Source organism: Delphinapterus leucas, chromosome 9 (assembly GCF_059928025.1).
Source record: "Delphinapterus leucas isolate spDelLeu-1000000601 "Yukka" chromosome 9, BTC_Dleu_Yukka2, whole genome shotgun sequence".
Lineage (NCBI taxonomy): Eukaryota > Metazoa > Chordata > Mammalia > Artiodactyla > Monodontidae > Delphinapterus > Delphinapterus leucas.
The window spans coordinates 55,818,972-55,840,192 of NC_143137.1; the positions used below are offsets into that span (position 1 = coordinate 55,818,972).

General features: G+C 41.8%; 1 protein-coding gene across 1 annotated transcript; it reads right to left on the bottom strand.

Moving 5' to 3' along the window:
• Positions 1–3,875: 3,875 nt before the first annotated feature.
• On the bottom strand, positions 3,876–19,251 carry LOC111180898 (protein lifeguard 2). The gene is given in 9 exon segments (XM_022585755.3): positions 3,876–4,255; positions 8,513–8,560; positions 10,026–10,115; positions 11,459–11,546; positions 11,610–11,668; positions 14,458–14,548; positions 15,573–15,626; positions 16,341–16,419; positions 18,805–19,251. Coding segments are annotated over 9 exon segments (933 nt in total). The 5' UTR covers positions 19,076–19,251; the 3' UTR covers positions 3,876–4,102.
• Positions 19,252–21,221: the final 1,970 nt, after the last annotated feature.

Below are 21,221 nucleotides of genomic sequence, written 5' to 3' on the forward strand. Positions count from 1 at the left end.
GGACAAGGTGATCCGGCATCCTTTTGCCACCTGATGTATGTAGCTTGTGACTCACGCACTTTATTCAGCCGGGAGAAAGGAATTTGGACACACTCCATAGAGGGGAAGGGAGGCTTCCCTTGTGGGTGGGGCCCCTTGGCTGATTGAATATAATGCAGCTCCCAAATCTGAATGTTTAATGGAATTGACGATTATGTGCCCACAATTACCTGTCTCATAATTATCCGTGGGGCATCTCCCAGTAGGGACTGCTACACGTAGAGAGGTTAGAAGTGGAGCATAAATCACTCGCCATTCTGCCTCTTTGTCCCCTCTCTGGTGGTCCAACAGAAACAATGTAGAATTCCAAGAGGAGAAAGTAAAATCATTCCATGTGTTAAAAGACTTGGTGGCAGCCCAAGTGCTCAAGCCGTTTCCCAGCACAACATTGCCACCTGCCTGACGCAGCCACCTAGTACACCATTTTGGAGAAAGGCAGGTATTAACTGGCTCCTAGGCTCTTCTTGAAACTGAATGCCTGACCCATGGAAGCCTTGGGACTCACTGATGTGACATCTCCACTTCAGGGTGGGTCACCTGGCACTGGAGAATTAACATGGGCCCAACAGGCCTTGCAAGTCAAACAAATGGTATGTTAGAGATCACAGCTAGCCTGACTGTAGCAGCAAGTATCTTAATTCTACATGAAAAATTAGTAGCTACTTTTGGGGGATATTTTGTGTATACCTTCACTGCCTAAAGCAAAGCCACTGGCTTAGTGGGAGGTGGGGGGGTGTCTCAGTTCACAGAATGCCCGGGTTTGGTTCAATTGCTTGGCAGCAACTTTACCAAATCCCAGCAACATTTTCTTATAGCTATAGATAATTCTAAAGTTTAGAAATATCCTAAAAATATGGAAAGGCAAAGGAGCTAAAACTATTTTGTAAAAGAAAAAGTACACTTGATACCAAAAGCATGATCCATAAAAGAAAAAATTGATAAATTGGACGTCATCAAAATTTAAAGCTTTGTTCTGCAGAAGACCTAATGAAGAAGGTGAAAAGACAAGCTACAGACTGGGAGGAAATATTTGCAAACCAAATATCTAGAATATATAAAGAACTCTCAAAACTAAACAAAAGACAGACAATCCAATATAAAATGGACAAAAGACATGAAGAAACATTTCACCAAAGAGGATGTATGGCAAACAAATAAGCACATGAAAAGTTGTTTAACGTCACTATCCATTAGGAAATACAAATTTAAATCACAGCAAGACACTACACGCCTATCGGGATGGCTAAAATGATTAGTAGCATCAACACCAAATGCTGCCAAGGTTGCAGAGAAGCTGGGTCATTCATACACTGCCTGTGGGAATGTAAAGTGATACAGCCACCCTGGAAGATAGTTGAGTAGTTTCTTTAAAAACTAAGCATATACTAACCATATGACCGAGCATTTGCACTCCTAGACATTTATCACAGAGAAGTGAAAATTTAGGTCCACAGAAACCTGCACACAATTGTTCATAGCAGCTTTATGCCCAAAACTGGAATCTACCAAAATGTCCTGTAGTAAGGGAATGATTAACTGTGATATATCCATGCAATGGAATACTACTCAGCAATAAAAGGGAGTGAACTAGTGACACAAATTCCAACAACTTGGATGGATCTCAAGGGCATTATGCTGAGTGAAAAAAATCCAATCTCAAAATGTCACGTACTGTATGATTTCATCCATTTAACATTTTTAAAATGACAATAATAGTGATGGAAACAAATTAGTGGTTATCAGGAGTTAGGGATGTTGGGGGGAAGAGAGGTGTATGTGTGTGGCTATAAAGGGGTAGAAAAAGGAACATTTTTGTGGTGATGGAACTGTCTGTATCTTGGTTACAATGGGGGTTACATGAATTTACATGTGATAAAATGACAGAAATATACATACATATTGTACCCAATGTCAGTATCCTGGTTTTGATATTGTACATTATGTAAGAGATAACCATTGGGGGGAACTGGGTAAAGAGTACACATGGCCTCTCTGAATTATCTTTGCAACATCCTGTGAATCTATAATTCAAAACAAAATTTTAAAAAATGAAATGATAGCAGGCTAAATTTGGTGTGTGTCGTATGTTTGCTGACCCTTGCTTTACAGCAACAATCAGATAAATGTTATCTTAGTGCATTACAAGCTATCAATAGTGCTACGACTTGGAAACCACTGATGACATCTTCAGCAGTTGATTGATCTGTTTCAAGGAATTTGATTAAGCAAAAGATACTGAAACTGCCAACATTCGTCTTGATAGTAATGTCAAACATATGCCACAGCATTTTGGCCATTGATATTCTTTGAACCTATGAGTGCAAAGTGGCATACTGATTTTAAAAAGGCCATGGCTAACTGCTTACTAGCCTTTAACATGAGTAGTTTCACTAGGGTCCACTTGTGTATAGATAGATTTGCTCAGCAAACCATGCCTAAAGCTGGATGAGGGAATACCCATTTGGGATAAGAAAAAAGTAACTTATAGGCCCAGGATTTGTGAGCATTATAGAAAGTATAACCTAAATTTTTCTATGGATTCTTTTTCTTTAAGTTTCGATTGCCCCATTATGGACATCTTGGATTGATTTACAGATGTGCTACCCATCACTGGATTTGGGACCACTCCTGACAGATTTTCAAATCGTGGACTCTCTTCTCAAAAGGTGAATTTCTGTCACTGAGAACAAAGTAATCTACTCATTTGATAGACTGACCGTAAAAGGTATGTCTTTCTCAGAGTCCTTACTAAATGCAGAAATCAAAAGGTTGTCATAGAAGCAGTAGAATTTCTTTTAATCAAGTCAGCACTGCTATATGATGGCACATACAATAGACTCACAGTGGGCTGTGTGTGGTTGGGAGCATGGCTGAGACAAGAGAAATGCCTAATGTGGTGTGGGGATGGCAGAAACTTCAATGGAGAAACAAATTGGCCAGTGTGTCCCTATTATATGCAGGAAGGTTGTCTTGATGCCAAAAGAATGTGCAAAATCTCAAGCTTCCCAGTTGAATTTGCTTTCTTGTATGGAATTAATTCACCATGACTTTGGCAGGTGTATGTACAGATGGTGATGTTTTTTAAGATATCCTGACCCAGGAGCTTTAGAGGGTCCTCCTAGATTTTTTGCTGGGTGGCTGAAAAGTCCCTTTCTCTTCCACTTGCTCACATTTCAGAGGTTACGCCCATCTTCAGGATTTTACTGGTAGTAATAAGAGATCATAAACACAATAAAGAAACTCTACTAAAATAGTGGAGATATGGCTAATCTGAAATATGTAATCAAAAAGTCAGGTAGATGTATGTGACTATATTGTTTGTACTTCAGTCCATATGTCTTACTTGAGAGCTGTATGTTCAGTTAAATTTTGAAATAAAGCTCTATGATAAATACTAGAGAGACCAGAAGAGTTCATCTAATTTCCCCATCCTCCCCCCTGCACAATTCATCCATGCTGGAAATGGCCCCTTCTTATCCTCCTGCCAGACACTGAAGTGGTTCAGACCCAAAAGGCTCCCCTTGGAGCACACAGATAGTTTGAGATAGAAACAGAGATCTCTCAAGATAGAATTTACTTCTCCAGTCTGACTCTGGAATCCAAGAGAAAGGCAGAATTCTTTATAGTTTCTCTTACTCTTAAAAAAAGTCAGATGCCAAAATTTTCCCACCAAATGTCCAAATCAAGAGAAGAGGATGGAGTAAATATGGGTTTCAGTAATCAATTTTATTCATGTAGAGGGATGTTGCTTACAGCTTTAAATAGTGCCTGGAAAACTTCCACAAAGTAATGAGCATCTTACAAATGTTTGTAAGTATGTAGTTATGTAGCTCACCTTTTGAATTTATAAAAATCAGAAACGTCCGCCAGAAAGTTTTGCAATGTGACAGTGGAACTAAAAATATATAACAGCTACAGCTAACATTTACTGAATGTTCACTGTCATTTGACAAAAAAATTAAGTATTTTAAAATAGAAGGGCTTATGGTGTGGTAACCTCTGTATGTCTTCACAGACATCCCTCCTTGCCTCTTTTCAGCACGAGCCAGCCTTGGCCGTATGACTACCGTCCCAGTCCAATCAGTTGCAAAATAAAAAGGAAAAGGTTGATTATGTCCATGTAGATGTTCAGGGCAGCAAAAACATACTCTTCAGGGTCCAGGTCAGAATGATGATGGCGCCCTCCCACCATCAGCTGTACATCCATCACCAAGTACTTAAAGAAAAGAAAGAAGAATTAGCTACTTAAATTGTACATTTCTATCAAGTAAGTATCCTAAAATTATCTGGAAAAATTATTTCCCATCAGTAAATATATCACAGAGAGTAAATTTGTGGCTATAGATATTATTCTTACAGCCTCAATCATTCATGATGTCCCCAAGTTTATGCTTTATCTATTAAAGCAAGTGTTTCATTCTCCTGAAGCCAGTGGGACCAAATATATGAGCCTTACTTTCCTTTCCTTCCAAGTCCAGAAAGCTCTGTGCCTTTAGCCAGTGATGTAGACCAGGTGGGCAGATTGGACACAGAGAGAAACTACAAAATGCCCTGTGTTTGTGATTTTCCCACATGTTCTCACTGAAAAAAAGAATGAAAATAAAGATGGTTCCCCAACATTTAGATTCACCCACAGCAATAATTCTGAACTTTCCTTTGGGTGATAGCATTTTTCAAAACTTGACATTGGAGATGGCTTTGTGACGATGTCAGTATTTCAAAATAGAATGAGAAGGGGCTTCCCTGGTGGCGCAGTGGTTGAGAGTCCGCCTGCCGATGCAGGGGACACAGGTTCGTGCCCCAGTCCGGGAGGATCCCACATGCCGCGGAGCGGCTGGGCCCGTGAGTCATGGCCGCTGAGCCTGCGCGTCAGGAGCCTGTGCTCCACAGCAGGAGAGGCCACAGCAGTGAGAGGCCCGCATATGGCAAAAAAAAAAAAAAATAGAATGAGAAGACTCATATATGGTTAAATAAACCCCAATTAAATGTTTTAGCTCAGCTGCGGTAGGTAAAATTATGAGCTTCTAAAGCATCAAGAAAAAAAGTCAGAGAGCCCTCTCACCCTTGTGTTTGTTGCAAAGTGAGCAGATGTGGGCAGCACAAGTGCATTAGAAGGAGGAAAAGAAAACAAGCTGCTCCTCAGGTCTTTATATCCAGCCTGTAGACTAAGAGTCTAGTGCTGTGAGGCAGAGCCGCATCAGACAGGTCAACCCTGGCATTACAAAGAATTCTTGGGGTTTTAAAGACTCTTTAAAATAATCCATTTTAGAACAACATCCACTACAGGGAAACCTGTCCCAAGTAATTCAGGCATCAGCTCTCCCTGTGTCCTGGTTCCCACTCAGCCTTCTAAGAATGAGGAGGAAGGGAGGAAAGAAACAGGAGGAAAAGAAGGGGGCACCTTCTGGGTAGCCTCGTATCAGTTCATGATAGATGTCATCTCATGTAATATGGGAATGACCCAGTTGAGGCAGGTGAGGTTAACAGAGCCTCCAAGAAGGGAAGATCACACTGTAGCAGGTGGCAAAGAAGAGAGTCAAACCCAAGCCTGGGGGTTGCCAAAGCGGCTGCTTCACCTGGACCACTAAGTCCCTTCCCACTTAACCTCCCTCTCCCTATGTCTGATTCCAGTAACTCTGTGGCAGAAAAGGCTAGAATGACCAACCATTCCAGTTTGCCCAGGACTTTTGTGTGTCTTCAGAAACCCCTCAGTCCCAAGGAAATGAGGACAGTTGGTCATCCTTTAAAAAAGGCCTCCAGCAGCTGAGCTTCCAGCCTTGCTCTTAGCCTCCATCTGTCACCCTGGAGTCCTTCTGTGGAAAAGTGCTTTTCTTTCTTCCTCCCCTCCAAGAACCTGTGACTTTATCTTATTTCTTCTTACAAGAGAGATAATGACTCCTAATCATTTCATGTATTGGCGGTTAGGAGTGCACCTCTCAGGTGAGGTTATATGTTTGAAGGCAGACAGGAAAGTGGGAGAGTAAGGTGAGATGGGATCCAGCTGTCTTCCCCCCAACTCCAGGGGAAGAGGGCTCAGGACACCATGCAAGAGACAGACAGCCCACAGGGAAGCCCTGGTCAGGATTAGAAGCCCCAGGAGCATCTGAGGGTTCAATAAGCAATTATCACAAGGTTGTAGGATGCAAAGTTACTATACAACGGTCAATTACTTTCCTATATGCAGCAATGTATAAGTGAAATTGGAAATTAAAAACACAATACCATTTACATTAGCATCCAAAAAACTTAAATACTTAGGTATAAGTCTAACAAAATATGTACAAGAACTATATGAGGAAAACTATAAATCTCTGATGAATGAGATCAAGGAAGAACTAAATAAATGGAGAGACATTCCATGTTCGTGGATAGGAAGACTCAATATTTCCAAAATATCAGTTCTTCCCAACTTGATCTATAGATTCAACACAATCCCAATCAAAATCCCAGCAAGTTATTTTGTGGATATTGACAAACCATATGGAGAGACAAAAGACCCAGAATAGCCAATACAATATTGAAGGAAAAGAACAGTTGGAGGACTGATGCTACCAGACAACAAGATTTACTATAAAGCTACAGTAATCAAGATGATAGTGTGGTATTGGTGAAAAGACTAAACAAATAGATCAACAGGACAGAATAAAGAGCAAAGGCAATACAACGGAGTAAACATAGTCTCTTCAACAAATGGTGCTGAAACAGCTGGACATCCACATGCCAAAAAAATGAATCTAGACACAGATCTTACACCTTTCACAAAATAACTCATAATGAATCATAGACTTAAATGTAAAACATAAAACTCCTAGAAGATAACATAGGAGAAAACCTAGATGACCTTGGGTGTGGTGATGATTTTTTTAGATATGACACCAAAAGTATGATCCATGAAAGAAATAGTGAATAAACTAGACTTCATTAAAATTAAAAATGTCTGCTCTGTGAAAGACAATGTGAAGATAATGATAATACAAGCCACAAACTGGGAGAAAATATTTACAAAAGAAATATCTGATAAAGGACAGTTCTCCTAAATATACAAAGAACTCTTAAAACTCAACAATAAGAAAACAAACAACTTGATTACAAAATGGGCCCAAGAACTTAACAGACACTTCACCAAAGAAGATATACAAATGGCAAGTAAGCATATGAAAAGATGCTCTACATCATATATCATCAGGGAAATGCAAATTAAAATTACAATAAGGGCTTCCCTGGTGGCGCAGTGGTTGAGAGTCCGCCTGCCGATGCAGGGGACACGGGTTCGTGCCCCGGTCCGGGAAGATCCCACATGCCGCGGAGTGGCTGGGCCGTGAGCCGTGGCCACTGAGCCTGTGCGTCCGGAGCCTGTGCTCCGCAATGTGAGAGGCCACAACAGTGAGAGGCCCGCGCACCACAAAAAAAAAAAAAAAAATTACAATAAGATACCACTACACACCTATTAGAATGGCCAAATTCTGGAACACTGACAATACCAAATGCTGGTGAGGACATGGAGCAACAGGAACTCTCATACACTGCTAGTGAGAATACACAGTATTACAACCACTTTGGAATACAGTCTTACAAAACTAAACATACTCTTACTGTATGATCCAGTGAACATGCTCCTTGGTATCTACCCAAAGGAGATGAAATCATCTGTCTGCACAAAAACCTGCACATGGATGTTTATAGCAGATTTATTCATAGTTGCCAAAACTTGAGAGCAAACAAGATTCACCTCAGTAGGTGAATGAATAAATTAACTGTGGTACATCAAGATGGTGGAATATTATTCAACACTAAAAAGAAATGACCTACCAAGCCATGAAAAGACATGGAGGAATCTTAAGTGCAAAGACTAAGTAAAAGAAGCCAATTTGAAAAGGCTTAATATTGTATGATTCCTACTCTATGACATTCTGGAAAAGGCAAAACTTGGAAACAGTAAGAAAATTAGTGGTTGCCAGGGGTTGGGGATGGGGAGGGATCAACTGGTAAAACAAAGAGGATTTTTTGAGCAGTGAAAATATTCTGTATGATATTACAATGATGGATACATATCATTATACATTTGTCCAAACCCATAGAATGTACAACACCAAGAGTGAGCCTTAATGGAGAGTACAGACTTTGGGTGATTATGATATGTCAATGTAGGTTCATCAATTGTAATAAATGTACCACTTTGGTGGGGGATATTGATAATGGGGAAGGCCATGCATGTATGGAGGCTGGAGTATATGGGAAATCTCTGTACTCTTCTTTTGGCTTTACTAAGAACCTAAAACTGCTCTAAAAAGAATTGTCTTTATAAAAAATAAAAAGGAGGAGGAGGAGGACAAGACAGAGGAAGGAGCAAGTGACCTGGGGAGCTTTCCAGTAAATTACTGACTCCACTTGACTCCAGGCCTAGCAGAGGGCTTAGGGCCCCATCGATGCACACACCATACTCTTTGTCAAAGAAAGGGAGAAATGCGCTTACGAGTGAGAAGATCACAGTACCAAGTCCAGCATACAATAGATGCAACCACTGCAAAAAGAAAGGAAACAACTGTATATTAAGAGTAAGACTTGGAACAACTCAGGGGATCACTTAGGTCACTGCTGTTAGATAAGATATTAAGAAAGTCAAAGATGTGGAGAGAATCTTTTCTTGAACATAGTCAACAGCATCCACTCAATTCCATTCAGCAAGCCGCATCCACATAGTTCTTCAAGAGAATGTGCCCTCCCCTCAGCTCAGAGAACATAGTGACCCTCACACAGCCTTGCTAGAGCTGATTGACAAGAGGTGGATGATAACACTCCAATAGCAGTGAATCTCTTGACCGACCAAGAGCCTCTTACCTGTGACCAGGATCAAACAGATGCTCTAGGCCAGTTAGAAATCAATTCTCAGGATAGAGGAATCCAGGCAGCAGTTCTATCATTAGCTAGTGCTGGAGATATTACTACACAAGCAGAGATAGCCGATCACCTCAGTTTAAGAAAGGGAGGTGGGGTTTCCTTTTCCGTGAATTCTGGCTCTTCTTCCCACCTAGGAGCTCCATGAGAGTCTCTGGGTCTTTGCCTTGACCTAGTCTGAGGGGTATGTGTTCCTTGCAACCGGAACAGCCCTGATCAGAATATGTGACAAATTGGCCTAAATGCCAAAGGGTTTGGCTGTAGAAGAGCAAAAGGAAGTGGTGTATAACATCTGAGAAGCATAATGGCGTTCACTCTTTAGGAGGAGAAAGCTAGTCCTAGAGGCATGGGGAGCACTCTGCTAACCAGGGAAGGTTCTTGGGGAAAGAGAGAAATCAGGAGTCAGTGACACAGAGAGGGAGGCACAGTGTTTCCAGACTGAGCTAGGTGTAAGCAAACAGCTGACAACTGGAGTCTGAAGGATTCAAAATTGCCAGAGTCCAGCAAGGTTGGACATACTTAGAACAAGGGTCTGTCAGTCGTTCACCACAAGATCCTCTCAGGGGAGGGCAGCTGTCGCCTAGGGTCGGAGCTCAATCTTCATGCCCAGACCTCCTGTCAGTGGTCCCCTACCACAACTGGTGCAGCAGGTGGCCTCACAGACCTCCAGCTACGGGGAGGGGCATGTAACTGACCAGGGTCCAGTGGCTGTGTGGTGCAACCCACTGTAGTTTGCTCCTGGGTCACGCTTCACCATCTCAGGTGGGGGCAGCAGGACCTTCCTGGGAGACCCCGGACTGCTGTAATGGTCCACATTAGCTCCAGGAGCCCCTGATGGCACCACATCCAGAGTGCTCCCACCTTCCTTCCCTCTCCTGAACCTGGGGTCACATATGCTGTCGTGGTCTGACAGCTTTTCCAGCCTTCGTTGCCGCCACACTTTTCTCCCACAGACATTTCTCCTATCACAGTCCTTGCAAGTTTCACCCATCTGGTGTCTGCTTCTCAGAGGATCCAGACCAACAACACAACCAGCACTTCACCCTATTTTCTAACAATTCTCTGAGGTTTACAAAGGAGATCCCACTTACATATGATCGTATTAAGATTAAGAGAATTCCATAGATAATAAGTACGAAGAGTAAAACAAACAGCATTCCATTTAGCAAGGTGAAATCGCACTGAGGAAACAACACAAAACCAATTAAAGTATCATCCATAAGCAATTTCAAGGTGTTTAGAGATGCATCGTGTACCCGCTAGACAGAAACTGGCCCATTTGCTAATCATTTCCCCTGGCTAATCCCAAGAACCATGGAAATCCATTAGCCCCTAAGCACTGAAAAATGCTACATAAAAAGTGTTGTATTTCTTCAGGAGGGAGAAAAGGGTAGGATATGGATGAAATAACAGGAGCCACAAATTGATAATTTTTGAAACTAGGTAATGGGCACATGGGAGTTTATTAAACTATTCTATCTTTGTATCTATATAAAATTTTCCCTAATAAAAAATGTACTGAATAAGCAGGATGTAAATTTGTAAGTATAGTATGGTCATAATCATTCATATTTTTAAAAGCATATGCATAGACTATATTAATGGAATTAAATAGACAAAGATGTTAACTGGGTACCTTTTTCACATTTGTATGTATATATTTCAATAAAAATACACATACTAAGCTTTCAAAAATTACTATTAATTATTCTTTTGTAATCTTAAAATTTATTAATATGCTTGTTGGTTTTGCTTCTATAAATCAGTAACCAAGTCAGCCTAGGGAAGATTAGAATTTTTTTTAAAGAAAGAGGAATATTCATCTTCTGGCCTGAAAAAAGAATGGATTAGGAAGCAAAAGAATCCAAGGTATTTTCTTGCAAGAGTGTTTTCCTAATTCCTCTATTTTTCCTATTTCACTCCCTACCCTTACGACACTAAGAGAATAATCTACCAGGTCACCGAGTCTGGTTCTCAGGCAGGAAGCATCAGCAACGCCTGGGAAATGTAAATTATCGGCCCCCACGCCAGACATTGTGAAGCAGCAACTCCAGGAGGAGTGAATTCTGTGTTTCACACGCTCTCTGGGTGACTCTGATGCCTGCTAAGAAAGTTTGTCTAGAGCTGTGCTTTCAATACACTTGGCCACTGAGCACTGGAAATAGAGTTAGTTCAAACTGAGATTGCTGCAAGTATAAAATACACACTGGGTTTGAATTTCGAAATAAAGAATGTAAGGTATCTCATTAATATTTTTGCTATACTGATTACATGTCGAAATGATAACACTTCACCTATACTGGGTTAAATGAAATATATTATTAAAACTAATTTTACCTGCCTCCTTTTACTTTTTAAACGTGGTTACTAGAAAAGCCAGAAGCCTGAAGGCAAGGACTCCATGGAGGTGAGGCCCACAGAAAGCCGAGAGCCCGAGGGAAGAGGGAGCAGAATGGGTCAGGAGGGGCAAAGAAACATATTCACACACTCCCTTATGACAGAAATCTGCTTCAATAATACGTACTTTTGTTTGAAGAGCAAATAAAGTGAGTGATATGGTCACTAGAGTGGTTCCTGCCGTTGCCCATAACACTTCCTCGGCATTATAGAAACTAAAACCAGAGACTGTGATTATTGTTCACATAACATTCAAAGAAAAGCACACACACACACACAAATGTGTATCAAAGACTTAGACTGACACGGTTCCTAGCAGCAGACCTTGAAGTATTGTCTAGAAACAAAAATCACAATAAATCAGAAGCCTGAATCCCAAGGCCAAAATCCAGAAGAGATGGTTTGAGGTTTGTGCATTCTGGCAGGGTCTAGTGAGCTATTGGGAGTATGTATGATCCCAGCACACAAAGCTACAGGCTATGAATATGGGAAATAAATAACGGAAACAAACATTTCCTTATCGTTCTCCCCAAGACTGACAGAAAAAATTATTTCATGTGTAAATATTTCTTAGAACACAATAGTAACTTTCAACATATTCAGTAACTTAAATATGTATTAATTAGGAATGTGGAAACCAACGTAAAAGCTTTATCTGTAGACCATATTGTCATTAATCAAATAGGGCCATTCACACAGAATCTAAACATTTTATCAGAGCAGGATATGCTATTTCTACTGACGCTCCACCAAAGGTTTCCGTACTGACCTTTCCCATAGTGCTTGGATGAGAATAAAATACTTCAAACCTCAGACGTGGAATGAGGATTGAGACCTCAGTACCAGGGGATGAGCTGGAGGACACACCTACAAAGCATGGAGCTGCACTGGTAGGTGCCAATCCAGGGCTCTGAAGAGGGCTGCACTGGGGCTGCACTGGGTCTGTATGGGGGCTATATGGGGGCTGGAGGGTTCCCATGGTCCAAATGGAGCCAGGGATGGGGCAGTGAGAGAGAGAGGGAGGGGATGAGAGCCAGAAGGCAGTCAAGCTGGAGGATGAGACCAAAAAGGCTATGAGGATGTGCCCAGGCCCACAGTCAGGCTCCAGGACAGCCAGCAGGCCAGTGAGAACTACAGTCAGCAGCGGCTGCAGGGCCTGAGGACATTCCCCAGCTGGTAGGACGCTCCATCAGAGACAGATCCAGAGACTAGCTGGTCCATGGCAAGAGCCAGGAAAGAACCTTCTAGTCTCTGGGAGTAAATGTGAGGACACATCCTATCCTCAGTGCTAGGACTGCCTGGGAGGCTTTGAACTTCGTCAGCTGGCTAATGACGTCCAGGATTGGAGACTGGAAAAGAACCGGAGTCCCGGGAGTCCCGGATTGCCTCTCTGGATCTCCCAAACCCAGTGGGTAAGGCTGATTCTCTACTTTGTTCAACGGACCAAAGTAAGCTGTCTTTATTGACCTTACAGGTTTTTTTTTTAAGTGCACCTATTCCACGTACACATGATATTTTAACAATGTGCTTGCTTTCAACCTTCCCTTTTATAATATTTCTTCTCTTAGGCTGTTACCAGCTTAGAAATAAATAGCAAAACCTTGGCAATGAGAGCTTCCTTTGAGATCAATAACTTTGATCTCTTCTTGAAATAAAGATTAGAACTATTGAAAAAGTGAAAAGAAAACATCCAAAAATTTCTGGAAAAATACCTCTCCCCGTCCCATCGTCTCTTCCCCAGGATTCCCAGTGTCTTTCTATGTCTGGCTTTTAACTCCCACCCCTTCTGAGTGTGGTCTCTGCTGTTAAGTGCAGGAACTGGGAGACTACTCGCTCACCTGGACAATGAGCAGTGTATCCACACCAACTAAGAAAGGCCCCTCAATGCTCCGTCAGCTGAAGAAATGCCCAAATGTGCGTATCAAAGAGACAGTCTTCTCCAGCGTCATGAGGAAACTGTTCTTCCCCGACGCATGATTCACACTGGACGCTGTGTGGTACCCACAGAGAACCTCATCCTTGGCCGTGTGTCCTTGCTCACGTTGACCACCAGGAGGCGCAGATCCAAATCTAGGCTCATCACACTCAAATGCGTGGAACTATGCATTTTGCGCACGAATCTCACCTCTGGCTTTATTTTCCTTCCATCAGATTTCCCCACCAATTTATCTTATCTTCTTATATTTTGCATATATATATATATATTTTTTTTTTTTTTTTTTTTGCGGTACGCGGGCCTCTCACTGTTGTGGCCTCTCACGTTGCAGAGCAGGCTCCAGGCTCAGCGGCCATGGCTCACGGGCCCAGCCGCTCCTCGGCATGTGGGATCTTCCCGGACTGGGGCACGAACCCGTGTCCCCTGCATCGGTAGGTGGACTCTCAACCACTGCGCCACCAGGGAAGGCCTATTTTGCATATTTTATAAGCTATCTCAACTCTGATATGGAACCAGGTGAGGAACAAGTGAATTGGTAAGTAAATCTTCACAGGGAAGGGTGGTCAGCAGTTCATGGGAGCAATCGCAAAGAATCTAACTTTCTTTCCAGAACACTAAATCATACTGCGATTCTGTTCTGGGTTTTCCTAAGAGGAGCTAATACTATTGTCAGTGAGTTTCAGAGAGTCCACTACTTCCAGGAGGCAAGAGGTTTGGCCTGACTGGTATAAACATTAATAAACAGAAACCTCAATTGCAATAGAGTCAGGACACATTGAAATAGAAATAAAATAAATTTTACAAAAATAAGGAAAATTACATTTCTTGCACACAATTTGTGAACTCACTCTCCGCAGCAAAATGTGTTTTTTGTCTCTGACAGAGGACAGTCAGGTTAACTGTTCCTGAAATGTAGCCCAGACTCCGGAGTGGGCCTCTCAGAAGCAAGTTTGCTGGCACAGAGGAGTAGCCCAGGGTCCCCAAATTCTCTAGTTTGTTACAAGGGTGTGGATTCCAGGTCATAAGTAAGTTTATGACTTCAAAATTCATCCAAGAGAATGTCTCACAAATAATTTCTATCTGTATTATTCCACAGAAATATTTTCCACAATAAATGGAATGAATTTAATAATGTGATGAAAATATATTTCAGAGATGAACGACAACGGATGCTAATGAGGTTTACTTACAAATAATCCCAGAAGAATGTAATTCGCAGGCACCTGGCGGCGGAGCTTCCCACAGCAAGCAAGTATAATAAATACAACAAAAAATGCTGGCCTGGGGATAATTTAAAACCATGTGTTATTTGCTTATATCATATGATATGTCATATGAGATATTATAGGTAGATAGATATAGAAATGTATTATCTGATAATAAGTATTATAAAGTAAACAAAAATGTAGATTATTACCTTTACCTCCTTTTTTTTTTTTTTTTGCTTTTAAAATTAACTTTTCTCATTGCCATCCATACACAGCTTGTGGGTTCTTTTTTCAAATTTTTTATTTTGAAATACTTGTAGATTCACAGGAAACTGCAAGGGAACAGAGGTCCTGTGTAACCTTTGCTCAGTTTCCCCCCATATTACATATTTAAAGTAGAATACCCAAACCAGTAATGTAACATTGGTACAGCATGTATATACGTAATGCTATGTCATAGACCTATGATGCAAATCTATGTGCAGAACCATATAACCAGCACCACAATCAAGATGTGGAACTATCTCATCATTAAGATATCCTACCATCCCATTATGGTAACACACACACACACACACAAACCCCTAACTCCCAGCAACCACTAATTTGCTTATTTTCCATCTTTATAATTTTGTCATTTCAAGAATGTTATACCTTGGGACTTCCCTGGTGGCGCAGTGGTTAAGAATCCACCTGCCAATGCAAGGGACATGGGTTCAAGCCCCGGTCCAGGAAGATCCCACATGCTGAGGAGCAACTAAGCCCGTGCGCCACAACTACTGAGCCTGTGCTCTACAGCCCGCGAGCCACAGTTACTGAGCCTGCATGCCACAACTACTGAAACCTACGCTCCTAGAGCCCGTGCTCTGCAACAAGAGAAGCCACCGCAATGAGAAGCCCATGCACCACAATGATGAGTAGCCCCAACTCGCCGCAACTACAGAAAGCCCACGTGTAGCAACAAAGACCCAACACAGCCAAAAATTAATTAATTAATTAATTTAAAAAAAGAATGTTATACCTTTACCTAATTTTTAATAAGGACATCAATCAATAGCTAGTGGAAAAAACTTTTAATTTAATCCAATAATACTTACAAGAGTGCGTAGGTGAACCAGGGATTCTTGACCACCCAAACTCTTAAAGCCTTCCTGGTTAAAAAAATAATAGTTTTACACAATAAGTAGCTTATTTTGCTAACTAGTGTAATATTTAAGTAGAAGTTAAACAATCTCATGAGAAGAAAGGGGGGAAACCCTACATGGTTGACAATGACAGATGGGAAAGGAAACAGTAAAACATAAAACTGTATCTTGCTTCTTAAAATAGATTCACAAAAAAGCACAGTCTTAAGTTGTAAGTGAAATTTGGATAAATGCAAATGTCCTAGTGAAGTTTTAATTTTAAAAAATACTGAGATTGATATGTACACAAAGCAAAAGTAATCAAATTCTCATATGTTTGTTTGTAAACACAGATTTTCAAAGGATGGGTTTAAGCCGTGATGGATCATAGTCCCTGAAATAATTTCTGCATTTAATAGAGCTCCAGCCTCCAAGGCCTCCATAGTCTCACCTTTCTTCCTTTACCCAATTTTATCTGTGGAAATAGCTTGGGGAAAATAAAAAAGAAAATAGTGCCCCAAATAAGGGAAAATTCTTAGCTTAGGAAGTTAAACTCCAGAAATCTACCAACACCTTCGCCTAGAAGTTGCCTCAGAAAAACAAAGCGACAGAAATATTATACCCTATGAATGATTAAGGAAAAATAGATAATCTTTTAATGATAAAAATTAAATTGAGCTATTCAGTGAGAATTAATATGGGCAGCTTAATACTTAATTTACATCAGTAATAAAGACTTACCAGAAAAGAAACAGGCTGATGATTGCCCCAGTGATCAGCAGCTGAACTGACAGGAGGAAGAACACTTTTACGATGAAAGCTGAGGAGACAGAAACCTTATTTTTATGACACAATATTCAAAAGTAAAAATATAAATGTAATTACCTATTTTTGACACTTAATGAAAGAAAATTTTCCTCTGATTTTTTTGATGATAGGAAAGGGAGTGCTAATTTAGAGTTGGCCAATAGAGTGACAACAATACAGCTCTGCAGAACTCTCGGAAAAGACTCAGTCCAGACTGTTAGAGGCATTTTATTGAAGATCTGAGGGTTTATCCATGAAAGCCCCCAAATTTTAAAGACCAAACTCAGGGATTTAATTCCTTATTATGGACACCCCATCCTCCTTAGGACCAAAAGTGACCTGAAAGTCTCAGAATGTTGCAAACCCATCATTAGGGATTCAGCTGCACCCCTGCATAGATGGAGCCCAGTGATGCCCTAAGAACTACCGGGGGAGAGGGCGTTTACCCCTCTGCAGAGGGACTTGGGCTGCAGGGAGTTTGCAGAGCTTCTCCACCACTTTTCTCTCTATCCTCCCTGCCTTTAGCAACTCCCTTCCCTCCTGCTTGCGCAGAAACTTGATAACCTGACGAATTGTTAAGTATGACCAAGGAGTTCCAAGCCAATGGCGTGCCAAAGCAGAGTGCAGGGCGTGTTGGCATCTCTGTTCGCTTACTTCCAGCTGACTACACAGGTTTTCCTGGAGCCCTCAGAATATGACACCAGTGATGACCATTTACTTTTTCGTGGCCTTATCCCAGTTTTAAAAGAAAAAAAAAGAAAGAATGCTGCTTAAAGTTGACTTATAGGATTGTCAACTGTGTCCTTCTGCTGGGCAGTTTCTGTGCATTTGAAGTGTAACAACAAAGAAATAGGACTGAGCTATCTTAATCAAAATACCACAACATATGTGTGCTGCCTACATTAAAATACCCACTTACTTAACATTAAATTCACATCTAGTATGTATCAAGGACTGTGAGGGAATAGATGTTAAATGTGGTCCAGCCACATAAGACCACACATATAGATCAACTAAGTAGAATTGAGAGCCCTAAAATAGTCCCTTACATTTGTGGTCAATCCTACAAATATGGTCAATTGATTTCTCACAAACATACTAGAACAATTCAATGGAGAAAGATGAGTCTTTTCAACAAATTTTGCTGGGACAATTGGACATACACGTATAAAATGATGAATTTGGGCCCCTTTCTCGTATCACACATACACAAAAGTTAACTAGTTAAACATGGATCATGGACATAAACCTAAGAAATATAATTCTTGGAAGAAAGCATAGGTGTAAATCTTTGTGAGCATGGATTAGGCAATGATTTTTTTAGATATGATACCTAAAACACAAGCAAAGAAAAAAAAACAAATAAATTGATTTCATCAAAAGTAAAAGCTTTGTGCTTCAAATGACACCTTCAGAAAGTAAAAGAAAACCCACAAACTGGCAGAAAATATTTGCATATCATGTATCTGAAAAGGGATCTAATACATAAAGAACACTTACAATCCAATTACAAGAAGACAAATAAGAATTTAAATTGAGCAAAACCTGTGGAGTGCCCTCCCACATTGACGCTGGGCTTGGCCACATGACGTGTTGGCCAGTGAGACATTAGCACTGGCTTGATTAATAGAGACTTGATAAATGCTTACACACTGGGGCTTGTCCATCTGGTCTACCTCTTCTTGGGACCCAGCCCCATGTGATGAGAAGCTCAAGCCACAAGAAGAGAGCCAACAACCAACACAAACTGCCATCCATGTCAGGGAGTCATAATGGCCATTGCAGCCTCAGCTGCCAACTAAGAGCTCCAGAAGGCCTCTTTCCAGCCACAAGGTAGAGGGTGAGGGCCACAGGGAGAGAGCAATGAGATTCAAAGCTCACAGTCCATCTTCAAGTCGTCCAGGTCCTAAGAAGGCATAAAGGTGGCAGAGTGTTCACCGGGGACCTAAGCATTTGCCTTGAATTGCCTACCTTCCAACTTCATATTTCATGAAAGAAAAAAAATTCTCATTTATTTAAGCCACAGTTTTTCGGACTTCTGTTACAGCTGAATGTATTTCCTATACAGAATTAATATGTAGGGCTCTGAATTAGTATTGTTTAAAACTTAAGCCAATATCATGGTATCATCTTGTATGTAGGCAAGAACATTCTACGTTCAATGACTAATTCACGTTTCCTAAGAAAACCACAAGTTATTCACCATAATATGTGTATCATGAATTTATGAATGCCCTGGAAAACTTGGGGACCATCTGTTATTGCAGCCCTATGTCATGTTTCATGGTAAAGCATGACTGGGAAAAAACTAAAAGCAAAATTAAATCCTACAATCCACCCTGTGTAAACATTTTAAGAGAACTTTTCTCTTCCGAAAAGGTCATTTCTTTATTCTCACCTCTGCGGATAGCTGCTTCTGAGAATGGGCCAGATAAAGGATTGCTGTCCTCTGTGGTGATCTCTGCTGAAATGTCTACCACATAGGTATCCCCTCGCTCACCAGCTTTGGAGCGTGGATTCCCATGAGTTTGTTGTGGCCCATGAGTTGAAGATGAAGTTCCGTAGGACCGAGCAGACTTGCTCTGGATAGTATCATCTACTGCTTTCCAAACCAGGTGTTGATGATCTCCAGAACTAAAGTCTATTGGTTCACTGACCTCCAAGTCCATTTTCCTAGAAAGGGAAAATTGTTATTCAGGTCCTTATGATCATACCACTACAACCTTAGCATCTTCATAACATTAGATGATTTTTTTTCTTAATTTCAACTCCTTGGTTCAGTACTTCCCAAGTCAGTGCTCAACACATATTTGTTGAATGAATGATGAACAAATACTTTTTTTTTTTTTTTTGCAGTACGTGGGCCTCTCACTATTGTGGCCTCTCCCATTGCGGAGCACAGGCTCCGGACGCGCAGGCTTAGCGGCCGTGGCTCACGGGCCCAGCTGCTCCGCGGCATGTGGGATCTTCCCAGACCGGGGCACGAACCCGCGTCCCATGCATCGGCAGGCGGACTCTCAACCAGTGCACCACCAGGGAAGCCCACAAATACTTTTAATATGAGGCCTACAGAGTAAAATAACTTGCATCCTATTATGAAATTAACGTTTATGAATTCATTCTGCAAGGAGTTAATAAACTCCCTCTTGTGTGGAGCTGCCTTTGTCACCTTTGCCCTCAAAGAGCTTACATTCTGGGAGAGAAGATAATCAAATAAGCAATAATATAAAAGGCAATATAAGCAGGGCCAGAAGCAATGGAGGATGCTATGAGAGCAAAAAAGTCTGGGAGAAGATGCAGGGAGTAGAAAAGGTTGTCCAAACCTTCCAGAGAAAGTGAGGTTTAAGCCAAGGCTGGAAGATGAAGAGGAGTTAGTCAGGTGAAGAGGTAGGGAAAGGTTTTCTCAGGCAGAGGAATCAGCCTGGACCAGGACTGGAGGAAGCAGAGAGGGCAGGCTCCAGAAACTGAAAGAAGTTCATGTGGCTGGAGTAGGGAGTTCAAAGGGGAAAGCAGAGTGAATTTAGACAGGAGAGTAGTGGGGGCCAGTCACTGCAGGGCTGGCAAGCCAAGTTCATCCCCAAGCCATGACTGAATAGTGGTCCCCCAAAGATGTCCACATCCTCATCCCTGAACCTGTGAACGTGTTACTCCATATGGCAAAAGCAACATTGCCGATGTGATGAAGTTAGGGACTCTGAGGTGGGAATATGATCCTGGACCAACTGGATGGGCCCAGTTGAATCACAAGGGTCCTTATGACCATACTTATAAGAGGCAGGAGGATCAGCATCAGAGAAGATGTGACAAGAGAAACATAGGTCAGAGTGATACAGTGGCTGTTTTTAAAGATGGAGGAAGGGGCCATGAGCCAAGAAATGCGGGAGGCCTGTAGAAGTCGGAAAAGGTAAGGAAATGGGGCTTCCCTGGTGGCGCAGTGGTTGAGAGTCCGCCTGCCGATGCAGGGGACACGGGTTCGTGCCCCGGTCCGGGAAGATCCCACATGCCGCGGAGCGGCTGGGCCCTTGGGCCATGGCTGCTGAGCCTGCACGTCCGGAGCCTGTGCTTTGCAACGGGAGAGGCCACGGCAGTGAGAGGCCCGCGTACCCCGCCCAAAAAAAAAAAAAAGGTAAGGAAATGTATTCTCCCCTAGAGCTTCCAGAAAGGAATACAGCCCTGCTGACACCTTGATTTTAGCCCGCTGAAACTGATTTCGGACTTCTGACTTCCAGAACTGTAAGATAATAAATTTATGTTAAGGTGTTACATTTGTAGTAATTTTTTACAGCAGCAATGAATAATTAATACAATGGGGAATCACTGAAGGTCTTCCAGCAGGAGGCCATGGGGATCTGACTAGAAAGATTACACGAGGCACAGTGTGGAAAATGGGCCAGAGTAAGCAAAAGTGGAAGCAAAGAGACCAGAAATCCAGGTAAGAGATTATGATGAGCTTTGCCCCAGCGCTTTGCTGCAGAACATAGTTCTCAGAAAACCAGTACCAAGCAGACCAAAAATGGCAAAGAAAAAGGACCCCGTTAACCTCTTGGGGACATGAAGACTCAGGGAAGCCCCTGCTACTGACCTCCTGTCCCACAAAGAGAGCCATGGAGGAGTCTGAGGAGATTGCTGAGATGGCAAGGGCTTGGACAAACTGAGGACCAGCTGGGAATGGCGTCTGAAGAAGGTCTGAACAAGATACCACGCACTTGGGGATGCAGACCCTGTTTTATAAAATTGCCCCTTACTCCTCAAATTAATCTCTAAATTTTACAAAACTTATGGAGTTTTTAATTCAGCACTTGAAAACGTAACTCA